The sequence below is a fragment of the Vulpes vulpes genome, chromosome 2 (genome assembly GCF_048418805.1).
Source record: "Vulpes vulpes isolate BD-2025 chromosome 2, VulVul3, whole genome shotgun sequence".
NCBI lineage: Eukaryota > Metazoa > Chordata > Mammalia > Carnivora > Canidae > Vulpes > Vulpes vulpes.
In genome coordinates, this window is record NC_132781.1 from 61,558,882 (window position 1) to 61,571,734 (window position 12,853).

At 39.3% G+C, this 12,853-nt stretch overlaps 1 protein-coding gene across 1 annotated transcript; it reads right to left on the reverse strand.

Moving 5' to 3' along the window:
* Window positions 1–201: 201 nt before the first annotated feature.
* EPGN (epithelial mitogen) lies at window positions 202–11,675 on the reverse strand. The gene is made up of 6 exons (XM_025985095.2): window positions 8,981–11,675; window positions 8,568–8,864; window positions 7,926–8,015; window positions 4,717–4,837; window positions 3,814–3,966; window positions 202–1,562 (listed from the first exon to the last, which is right to left on the reverse strand). Exons 2-6 carry the CDS (start codon window positions 8,608–8,610, stop codon window positions 1,508–1,510), a joined length of 462 nt encoding a protein of 153 aa, XP_025840880.1. The 5' UTR covers window positions 8,611–8,864; window positions 8,981–11,675; the 3' UTR covers window positions 202–1,507.
* Window positions 11,676–12,853: the final 1,178 nt, after the last annotated feature.

The following is a 12,853-nucleotide window of genomic DNA, read 5'->3' on the forward strand; positions in this document are numbered from 1 at the left end:
TCTCCCTCTGCCTGTGTCTCTGCCTCTCTCTCTCTGTCTCTCAAGAATAAGTAGGTAAAATCTTTTTTTTTTTTTAAAGAACATTTGTGTTTGATTCTCTTTTAACCCATCTTGTGATCAGAACTGTTTTGCTTATCCACATCACAATGGAGGAAAACAAAGTCCATAGTTTCAGACTGAATCCAAAAGAAAATTAGTAGATAACATTATTCTTCAATTTCATATTTCACTTCCTTGCAAAACAAGTTTTTAATTAATTATTTTACAAACCAAACATTAAAATGCACATCTGAGATGATATCCAGTGGTGTGTCTAGGGACTAGAGGTGGCACAGAGGACAGAGGTGGGGTTGAGAATAATCCCACTAGCAGAACAAACACAGAAAACACTTTCAAATTTTAAAGCTATCAGGGCCTTGTAGAAATAAAACCAAAGCCCGAAGAAATTAAAGGACCTGCACAAGACTATTCGACTTACAGGGAAGAAATAGGATTAAAGAGGAAGGACTCTAATTTAAAAACAGGCATTTCTGCCATTGTTCCATTATCTCTCGCTCTGTGCAAATCTGCTATCAAGTATCCAGAAATGGGAACGAAAGTTTCCAGATGCTGTTGGCTGATGAAAAAAATTCCTATGTCCAGTTCTTCAGTTTCTATTTCAGGGCAAATGGTAGCATTTTATTTATTAGTAGAATTCTAGAATTTCAGCCAAAATGGATAGTCACCAGGTAGTTCCACTAACAACAGGAAGAGGCGATGAACATAAACATTAGGGGAGCAATAAGTCCAACACAGAGTTTTATAATCCATGCAGAAACAAATGTTTCGCCTACTCAGGACTCAATTTCCAGAAAGCTTTCAGTCATTAAAAACTCTTTAGCTTATTCCATATTTCACAGATAAAGGCTACACATTGTTGTCACAAGGTGGGCATGATGTATGTTTGCCTTGGACATGGCATTTTCTTTTTTCTGGTTTAGGCTTCAGGCACATGCTTGCATCCCTGGAGGGGTCATAATACTGACCTCATCTAGACAGTTGACATCACGTTCTTTTAGTTACCTTGAAAGCAGCATGCCTGGGATGAGGTCCACAGAGCATTGATACAAAATACTGGCGGTAGCAAGGACATGAAGAGCCCAAGCTTGGCACTGCTTTGACTTGCTGCAAGCTTGATCATTATTGCCATGAAAACTCACATCTGACAGGGCCAGAAGCGTGAAACTCAGTCCTTCTGCAATCAGAACAATAACCACATAACAACAGCAACAAATCCAGAGTAGGACAATGAACCTGACTTCTGTCACTGTAGCTTGTTCCCTCGGCTCCCATGGCACCCTAACAATGACAAAGTCTGAAGACCGACGTTGAAACTTATTCCCTCATTTCATCATGATTCCAACTTCCGTTATTTTCCAGTCCAGTCAGCTTGTTGTTTCAGTTGAAGATTTCAGTTTGGGGCCCGCTGACTTTTATAAATGCCTCATGAGAATTTCTTACAGAGGCCTCACAGGGGTCTTCCTCCAGAACAGATGTTGTAAGGTGATTTCAGTTTTAGACACCTAAAACAGAATGTTGGTTTCCATGTGAATCTGACTGCTGTCTGTATAATTCATTGAGAATGACATCTATCCTGTGGTATAGCTGTTGCTCCTGGTGTCCCCACCTCCAATCTGTGGGGTGGACCTACTCCCCACCCCCACCCCTCTGGGGCTATACCTGTCAACAAGCTCACAGCTGCCTCCTCCAGAGGACGGCCCTTGGCCAACAGGGCACTTAGCCTGAAGATTCCTGGGAAATTGCAAGCCCTTGCCTTCTTTCCCACCGGGAGCACCCTGCCACCCATGCTTGATGACATAGGGCACTAAAACCAAGATCTGGGATGCTTGGGTGGCTCAGCGGTTGAGTGTCTGCCTTCTGCTCAGGGCATGCCAGGGTCCTGGGATAGAGTCCTGCATCCGGGCTCCCCACAGGGAGCTTTCCTCTCCCTCTGAGTCTCTCATGAATAAATAAGTAGAATCTTTAAAAAAACAAACAAACTCAAGATCCTTTACTCTCTTGGGAGACCGTTTATATTTTAGGTCTTCCTATGCAATTGGGCCAAGGCTAGACAGAGTGAAAGTCATGTCCTCATCTTTGCTCACTTTCTTCCTCTAGTCCATTTTTCCATTCTCCATACCAGGGTTCACTTGGAGCACGCCCTTGGCCAATGACTTGCACAAGAATCCCCATCCTAGGTTTTGCTGCTAAGGAATCTGACCTCCAACAGTAGTCTTGTTAACATTAAAAGGTCAAGGGATGGATGGCTCAGCGGTTGGGCGTCTGCCTTTGGCTCAGGTCCTGATCTCGGGATGCAGGATTGAGTCCCACGTTGGGCTCCTTGTGGGGAGCCTGCTTCTCCCTCTGTCTCTGCCTCTCTCTGTGTGTCTCTCATGAATAAATAAATAAAGTCTTTAAAAAAATAAAAATAAGTGGGGATCCCTGGGTGGTGCTGCGGTTTAGCGCCTGCCTTTGGCCCAGGGTGCGATCCTGGAGACCTGGGATCGAATCCCACGTCGGGCTCCCGGTGCATGGAGCCTGCTTCTCCCTCATGGAGCCTGCTTCTCCCTCTGCCTATGTCTCTGCCTCTCTCTCTCTGTGTGACTATCATAAATAAATATAAATTTAAAAAAAAATTAAAAAAAAATAAATAAAAATAAAAATAAGTAAAAGTTACTTCCTATTTTTTCTCTTCCTTTCTTGGTTTCTTAGGCAACTGACATAACGAAATCAATTGGTAGGACTGATTTTATATCAGTTGATCTACAATTGACATAACAGATGTTCTTAGATGCTATTACTAAGCAAACAATCTTTTTCTATTTTGTGCAATCTGTTTTGGTGATTTTAAAAATGGCAACTTAGTGAATAGGATACAGCAAAGGAAATGTATTTGCACTTTTTTCTTTAATGTAGCTCACATTATTTCTTGCCTTTTTCCTAGTTACATGGATTTAAGAAAAGATTACCAGTGCGGATAACACAAGTAATGTGGATCATTGTGGATCAAGCTTATTTTCTTAGGCTTTTAGCAGTAGACTAGAATCTCCTGAATAAACCCTCAACTGAAACCTGGAAAAAAAAAAAAAAAAAAAAGGCCCATGTTTGCCATACATTTTCTTTCTTTTTTTCTTCTCTTTTCTTCTTCTTCTTTTTTTTTCTTTTTTAAAAAGATTTTACTTATTTATTTATTTGAGAGAGTGAGAGGGAACATGAGTGAAGGGAAAGGCAGACTCTCTGCTGAGCAGGGAACCCGATGTGGGGTTCAATCCCAGAACCTGGAACCAGGAATCATAACCTGAGGCAAAGGCAGATGCTTCACCGACTGAGCCACCTGGCTGCCCCTGCCATATGTTTTCATTCCTTTAATACTCATTTCTTGATTTGTTCATTCAGCAAATATTTGCTGAGTGTCTACTGTATGCCAGGCACAGTATTTAGCACTGAATATATAATTGCAAACAAGACATGCTTTACCTCTTCTCTTGTGGGACTTACTGTCCTCCTTACCTATAACTTTGACGTGGGCAGACAGAGATGAGGATGTAGGGAAATTGTAAATTGGAGCTATTCTAATGCAATTGCAGGTAAATTTGTACTGCTTCTCTGTGTTTATAAGAAAAAGCATCAAAACAAATATGAGGAAATTGACATATCTGCAGCCATTTTTACTAAAAAATTATACATGTCAGTACTTGGTACATCATAGGGGCTCAATAAATATTCATCAAGTGAACAAGTGCCCAGTGACTTCCTATTTTATTTTTCTCATACCTCTTTCTTATGTAGCAGTAAAAAATAGCAAGAAAACCACTTAATAATAATCCAACGCCAATCCCAATTGCAATGTATTTTTCGTAAGAATCCACAGCATATGAAGTTAAGGTCAAGTGCTCACATCTTTCTCCAGTATAACCAGTAAAACACCTTTAAAAAAAGAAAAGAATATATAATTGTAAAACTCATAGTGGTAGAGATATAAAGAAATGACCAATTTCAAAGAATGAAAAATTTCCACAGAATGTAATTTAAAGCAGAAAATGCCAAATGAAAGCCAACTGTTAAATGTATTGAAGAAGCTCTGTATTTCACAATAATCAAATCATTAAAGCCCCATATATTTTTTTAAAGCCCCATATTACTGTAACTTCCCTCATCGGTAGAGGGGCAAGATAGTCCACTTCCATGGGTTGATCAAGAAAATTGTTAATCTACTCTTTCATAGGAGAATGCCTAGCAAAGCAATGATCATAAAAATAGTACTTAATTGCTCTAGAACTTTATATTCCTGTAGTGTGTTGCTATAGAGTCTTTTTCACCTCATTCTGTAATCAACCGACCCCATGAAAACTCAGAATCATCCTTGCATACTGCTAAAGTACACATTTGGACTCAGTAGTTTTGAGGTGGACCATAAGCTTCTGCATTTCTAACAAGCTCCCAGGTTACACAGAAGCTGCTAATGTGGGAACCCTACTTTTGAGTAATGAGGATTAGGTAGTTTAGAGAAAGACTCCTTAGATATTCAAATACAGTGAATCATGTTCAGATGATGCACCCTTTTTACTAGATAAGAGAGAGGTGTGTGGAAATGTACTATGTGAAACGCATAGAAACATGTGAAACATAAATTCATCTCCTCCCATCTCTAGGACTTGGAAAGTTCTTTGCAATTACGTGCAGATGGCTTTCTCCAGCTCATGGTGGAATGCGCAAACACCATTGATGCAGTAACTATTGTGGTCTTCCAGGCAAGGATGTGAGAACTTCAAGGCTATGGGTCCTTCTGTGTAGTCAACTAGGAAAAGGACATACAATGTTAACAGATGAAGTGGGTCATACTTTTATAGTATATTTGTTACACATATGTAAAGAGATCTTTAATTTTAAGGATATTCTTTGGGTGCTCTGCCTTTTAAACTGTTGGCTAATTCGGTCGGCAGGTTATACTCACAAAGTTTAGGTTAATATCATTTAGACATATTTTTTTAAACTTATTTTTGTAATTTTTATTTATTTATGATAGAGAGAGAGAGAGAGAAAGAGAGAGAGGCAGAGACACAGGCAGAGGGAGAAGCAGGCTCCATGCAGGGAGCCCGACGTGGGATTCGATCCCAGGTCTCCAGGATCGCGCCCTGGGCCAAAGGCAGGCGCTAAACAGCTGCGCCACCCAGGGTTCCCCCATCATTTGGACATATTATTAATTAATTAAGGGGTGGAGGTGGACCGATGATCTGTTCTTCAGAAGCTGCACAATGAGGTATAGATACAAGTTTGCCAAAAGGTGGCAGCATTGATTCTCGTTTTTTAATTCTCCGCTTTACACCTAAGGAGTCAGCACTTTGGAAATTTGGGTTTACAGAGATAATGAACTTGAGAAGATGACCTCTCCTGCGGACCACCACTTGAGAGAAGGTAACTGCAAAGTAACTGTGCCTGATTTCAGAAGAGGCATTGTTATGACCTATACAGGAAGCCAGAAATAAGTTATAGCTCAAGCTTCACGTAGTTGAGACAACACCTTCGAATATTAATTGGAAATTGTACTCAGTTAAGAGACATTATGAGATAGTGGGGAAAGCCCTCGAGACAGATAGAATGAGAAAATCTGGGTTTTGTCTTCTAACATCATGCAAATGACCGCATCCGGCAAAACTTTTGTGGTCAAGTGCCAGAAGTCTCTATGGGAAGTTTCCCTTTGGCATAATGCATTCGTTTCAGGATGCTTACTCCTTGTTCCCTGGGGTACTGAAGATACATGCCTAAGCCAATCTTGGGGTATATGCAGTGGGAATGACACTTGAGTCCTGTTTGGTAAAAACCTAATTACTGATTCTTAAATTTGTCTCAAGCATAATTAGTGGCATTTTATTTTGTCATTGTTATGAATAAACATATTTCCTCATCCTTAGTTATCATGTGACATCGTATTTGCCTTGCTAAGTAGATTAACAGAATCCTACTTACTTGTTTTTAGGGGAAAAAAGATCTAAAAAAGCGTATTTTTTATATTGAAAATACTAAATCTTAGGTAAGCCGCCAATAAGATACTGTCATATAACTTCATTTTGTTTGAGAACACACAATGTTACCTTAAAATTCACCTCCTTTTTTTGAATGTGGTGTTGTGAATCTAGTATCTCATTTTTTTAGTATCTCATTTTAATAATTAACTGTAAGCTAGTAAGAATTTCCCTTTATAAACTGTGTTAGGTTCTTCCTGCTTCAAGACTAAATAGATTGAATGAACCAAGCCTGAAGCAGGATTTGCCAGAAAATATGAGAATTGAAAGGAGATATCTTCAAACAAAGAGTATGCTGGAGAGCCTCATCTTTCTCCTAAGGAGAAGAATGTTAGTTATAAATTTATTAAAAATTTCCTGAGGTATTGGATGCAGATTTTTAAATTAAATTAAAAAGGGGAGGGCAGCCCTGGTGGCCCAGTGGTTTAGCGCCGCCTTCAGCCCAGGGAGTGATCCTGGAGACCTGGGATCTAGTCCCATGTCGGGCTCCCTGCATGGAGCCTGCTTCTCCCTCTGCCTGTGTCTCTGCCTCTCATGGATAAATAAAATAAAATCTTAAAAAAAAAAGGGGGGGGACTGAAGCTCTCCATCAAGAAAGCAAAGGAAACCTGTAGAGATGATATTTTCTGTCCCTTGTTTTCTATTATTATTGTCTGCAACTTGGAAAACTTTCACTATTAAGGAAGTAAAAAGGTGGTGCTGGGTGCACTGTTATGAAGTAAGTCACTAAGGGAAACTTGAATTTTCTGTAGTATTTATCTGCCGGTGAAGAACTTTTCTCTTTGCTCAAAGGCTCAGGAGACATGAAGAAGTTTGGCTAAAAATTATTCTAAAGCTCACACTGATTTTGTTTTGCAAATGGATAGATATTCAAACCTCAAATGGGCAAAATATTATAAGTAAGTTATTTTTAATTTAAAAATTATTGGTGAAGTGAGCAATGTTTAAATATTACTTGCCTTCATATTCAGGAACAAAATATCTATCTGACTTGATTTTTTTATTTGCCTGGCTCTGAGAGCAAGATACGGTGTTTCCTCTGTCCTATGTCACATTACCAATCTTCACAAGGGGGGGTGGGTAGTGATTTGTGTGAGAACCATCACCACCTGGTAACAGGTCTTGGCAGGTAACAAGTTTTCCAAGTTCACCTCTGAGAGTTCAAACAGGCTTAAAAAAATACTGATGTTCAACAACAGCCAGAAGCTATTCTAATAATAATAGTCATAGTAATAATATAGGAAAGAAAATATATCATCAAAATTGGGTCTAAGTGGTTAGGACATATAGCATAGGCTAAATAAAACAACAACAAAAGGCCCCCAAAACAAAACTAGAAAAAAGATCTTTCCAAAGATGGATTATGGCTTCATTTTGTCATAATTTCTTTGGCTTCAAAGTCCTGGTCACAGATTAAAATGACGATATCAAAATACCAGTCATCAAGAATGCCAAAACGGAGACAAAGTGCCTCAGGACATGCATGGGTTATTGGGAACCAAACAGGAGCCAAGCAGAAAATGTGTCATGAAAAAAAAAAAAATAAAATAAAAAAAAAAATAAAATAAAATAAAAAAAAAAAAAAAAAAAAAAGAAAATGTGTCATGTTTCACATTCAGGGCAGTAACGAAAGACAACTTCTGTGTCTCTCATTTCCTTTACTTGCCCCTTTTAAAAAGGGAATCCTTTGCTGGCACATTTGCCTGTCACTTTCATTTAACAGCATTCTGCTAAAAGAATTGATTACTAATAATAAAATATATACTTAAAAACGTCCAATGTTGCTTTTTATCACAATCCAAATATCTCTCAAAGATTAAAAAAAAAAAGTCACTTAAAATAACAAAAGTGTAAAGAAAATACCTTCTGTTTTGTTAGCTGTCCAGTTACTTTGCTGGATTGTGGTTGGAGGTGTTCCCGGCATGGCTGCCTCTTGAGTCAAGGCCGTCATTGCTATATGAAGGGGTAGGGGAAAGGCATCTTTAGCAGGTGAGCCTCCTATGTGCAAGCCACAGATCAAATGTTATGCACAAGTCACAGATCAAAAATTAGTCTACTTCTTCCCATTTGTGTACATTCTTAATTCATTTACATTTGAGATCCAAAACCTGACAGGTAGTTTCCTGACAGTTTCCCATCCGTACCAATTCTACTGGCTACCTTATAATTCCAAAAAATAGAAATACATTAATTTTTAAGAGGAAGTGGGTACATGTGTATAGTGATTCAGCCACAAGGATACCATGGCATAGTAGTTAGAGTATATCAACTGCTCTTCAGCTGTATGGAGCAAACACACAGGTCTCAAAAAAGGGGGTCTCCCAACCTGTTAGGAGCCAAATCTACATTCCATAAGGAACTCAATTAATTCACAGATTCCTTGCTCCCTTCTTTGTCACGAAAAAACGACTGTTAAAAGCCAACTTCTCATTAATTCGGAGAAAACAAATCCTCTTCGTATTTTACAGGGATACAGAATGAACAAGGCAAAAAGGAACTACCTACCTTTGAATAAGAGATAGACAGAGACTGGAACTCCGAAAGCCATTTCCTGCTGCTGCTAACAGGATCCTTCTTATCCTCCTAGACTGACGGTGGAAGGTTTTTAATGCGCTCTCCTGAGTCTTTCTTGCATTTATATTTCATGAAGCGTCATCTGCTAGTTCTTACCAATCAAAAAAATATGTACTTCTGGCAGCAGCTGTAGGTAGAGCCCTCGAGGCGCTCACGCACTTGTTTAGAATACCTGTGTTATCTAGCAATGTGATCAAGTTTTCTTTTGAAACACTGGTTTCCTGTTACCTGTGGGCATAATCGTGTATGTAAAAGTACTTAAAACAACAAAAAAGAATCTAAATTCGGGAAAGGCCCCATTGCGGAACAGACTTGTACCAGCTCCAAAGCTGCTAGCCACCTACCTAGGATGCCACGAAGGAGAGGTCTGATCTTTGCAAACCAGGAAGCAGCATGGCCGGGATATGAATCAAACATCTTGAAACTGTTGTCACTGACATGACACCACCTCTCGGCACAGAGGCCATATTCCACTGCAAGTTCAGATACTTTGTAATTTAGGAGCAGGAGAGAAAATTAAATTGGGGTGAAAAGAGAGGTTTCATACTCCATTTTATTTTTTGCTACTTTGTTTTGCCATTACAAGTTCTGTAAAAATAATTATTTTTAACAGCATAACATTTGCCTTTATGTCATTCTGCCATTTAAGAAGTTTCTGAGTAAATGGATCAGGCTACCAATTTCCTTAGAGCTGCAAAGCTTCAATCTATGCTCGATTAGGCTAGAGAGAACCAGTAAAGTACCAAAGTGGTGATGATGATGTCATCTCCACTAAGATAAAATATTGAGGTTTGGTATGTCCAAGGAACAGAAAGTTTTTAATGTAACATGACATTCAAATTTTTCTCACTGTTAATCTAGTTATGATTATCAAAATGCCATTTGAAAGGCCAAAAATGTGATTATTCCTATTAGATCTTGTGAATATAGAGAGCTTCCCATACATTTTCACTTGCCCCAAATTATTATAAAGAACTTCTATAAACATGGTTTACTGAGGTGTTGTGCCTTTCTACCAGGAATTTCAATTGCTTGTATTTTCTGTACCTTGAAAACCTGTTGTTAGGATAGGTTATCATTTGCATCATGTCCATCCAGCAAATATGGTTTACCAGAAAGGATCTCTTTCACTACCGAAATATGAATTTGGCTTTAGAAATCACACAAGAATGAGCTTGTTGTGAACTCATTATAACTTGGGCAATCACCACAGGAGTCCTCATTTTACAGTTAAAAGAATATATAGCACTTGGCTCACTTTAAATGTGCATACATTTTGTATTTCTACTTTTGTGGATTTTTAAAAACTCCTCATTATTAAGACAATTCTGGACAATATTTTTTCCAGGCAAATAATATTTGAATTATAAATCAAATAATCATCCTCTGTGCCACTGGTGTGAATTTAAGAAGACTAACATTTACAAAGGATTAAATAAACCCTTATGACAAATTGCAGTCTTTGGAGGGAAATGCTGGGACTGATGTTAAATATCTTTATTTGTAAGACTAAGACATAGTACAACAGCCATCTTGGTTGTAATTGTTAACTAGAGTTTCCATGGTGCTTTGCATTTTGCAGAAGGCTTTCACACACATCTCAGTGATTTCTTCAGTAATCCTGGCCCCAATGAATCCAGTGCCTAGCATATGCTATTTACCTAATGAATCCATCTGAGTCAATAAAGAAATAAACAATAGGCATTATTTCTATTCCCTTGTGACAACGGAGGGATGGAGGCTCAAAAGAATTGAGCAATGAACCAGAGGATATGCCCTACAGTCAGGACTGGAATCTGCCTTCGGATTCCAGATCACATGTCCTTTCTACTTTTCTAGCTGTGTTCTCCGGTAGGAATCCGTAATACTGATCTCAGAGGAATTCTCCTAAAAATCAAACTTTGAATAAATCACCTCTATCCTAAGAATTTAAATATTAAATGAACTGTGGCTTTCACATACATTTGGGCTGAAAGGAGTGGCCCATGCTCTTTCCTGGTGTTCCCCTACTCTGGTGCGGCGAGCCACATAACACAGAAACTCGCTTACACTTTCCTGAAGACTTATACTCCACTTCCCGGAAGACTTATACAACAAAATAGCTCTAGTCTGCTCACACGTGTCTTGCCTCTGGGACTCATACTGGGACTCATACTGCTGGATCCCATTTACACTCTCTTTAAGAGAGTCCCCCTCTTTCAACCCTCTCACGAAAAGTGCCTTTCCCAATCCTGAAGATTGGGGAAGATGGGCACTACAAGGTGGCCTCACTGACTATCTTCATTCTTTCTTGATACATATTGGAGCAATCTGCTCCAAGAGAAAGGGGAAAGAAGGCTAAGTACACTACACTTTCATTCTTCCCTTCTACCACTTTTTCTTTTTAATGTATTCATCTCTCTCCTCTTGTCATAAGCATCTCTGAAAGTGTCTTCCCTCCACCTCCTTTCCCCACTCCTCACTTCCCCTCCTTTGTCTTTTTTTTTCCCTTTTTTTCTTCTTTCTTGCTCTTTCACTAATTCAACAAAAATGTTGCTAGACATTGGCAGGAAATCAGTCCATTGCCTTATCTCTCTCGAAACTTATTCTGTAATTCTCATGGGTGCAGTTGCCATTCATTCATTCATTCACTTATTCATTCATTCATAAAATATCGAATGCCTAGAATATCCATAGCACTGGGCTGGATATGGTATTAGCAAGACAGACAAATCATGCATGGACTCTGACTTTCAGGTGCTGAAGAGAGTTAAGGAAAGTGCATACATAACTACAAAACTAGGTAGGAATTGATAAGTGCTGCGAATGTCTGCAGAAATAACTGTGGGAGGGATCCCTGGGTGGCGCAGCAGTTTGGCGCCTGCCTTTGGCCCAGGGCGCGATCCTGGAGACCCGGGATCGGGTCCCACGTCGGGCTCCTGGTGCATGGAGCCTGCTTCTCCCTCTGCCTGTGTCTCTGCCTCTCTCTCTCTCTCTCTCTGTGACTATCATAAATAAATTTAAAAAAAATTAAAAAAAAAAAAGAAAAAAAAGAAATAACTGTGGGAGTTCAGGGGTAGGACTTAGTCAAATTCTTATGGCAGTTTTCATGAACAAGTTTCATTTGAGGTGAATCTGGAATAACAAGTAAGATTTAGATGTGTAATAAGAGAAAGGACTCCGGGTGGTTGGGGAGGGCACTGAGGGAAGCAGTGTGGTGTAACGGAGAGTGAGCTCTGGCTCATATCATCCCAGACCTTGTTTTGAATTCCAATCCCACATCTACTATCCATTTAGCCCTGGCTGAAGGTTTTTAATAAAGCCAAGGGTCAATTTTCTCATCTGTCAAATGGAGATTGTCAATAACAACAAGAATCCGTAAAGCATTTAGCACATGCCAGGTGTTCTCTTAAGGATAGCTGTTACATAAATAAATAAATAAATAAATAAATAAATAAATAAATAAAATAAAGGGATAGCTGTTACGATTGAACAAGAGTAAAGGGACAGAGGGGGTGTATAATGGTCAACAAGGTCAGGAATTTAGTGGTTGATACATGGAATGGAGGGGCGCCTGGGTGGCTCAGTTGGGTTAAGCACCTGCCTGCGGCTGGCCATGATCTCAGGGTCCTGGGATGGCCAGGCATCAGGGTCCCTACTCAGCTGAGAGTATGCTTCTCCCTCTCCCTCTCCCCTTTCCTCCCTTCCCTCAGTTCATGCTCTTACATTCTCTCTCTTTCTCACGCTGTCTCCTTCTCTCAAATAAATCAATAAAATCTTAAAAAAGAAAAAAACCCCACTACAGTACTGAGTCCTAAATTTTCATTAGTCTCTTCCCAGACTGACGTTATGTCAGGACTTCTCTTTATGTATCATGTTATCATCTGGTACTCTTAAATTGAACATAATCTCTCCTCCAGAATCAGCTCCCTTTTACACCTTCCTTGTGATAATTAGTGATAACATCTTCCAGGGTCTAACTACAATCCAGGTACTCTCTAATCTATCCAGTTGGGCTTCTACCACTCTCCAACATACGCTTTTCATTTTAGTCGGACTCTTGCTTTCATAAATATATATATGCCAAACTCATTCTCACCTCCATATCTTTGTATTATTGTTCAATCCCCTTACTTCTTCAGGGTCCTTTTTTTATAGATACTCGCAGGAGAAGGAAGGTTACTTCTCCAAAGCTCCTCTACATGGCCATGGTATATCTATCTTTCATGCAGTCCAAA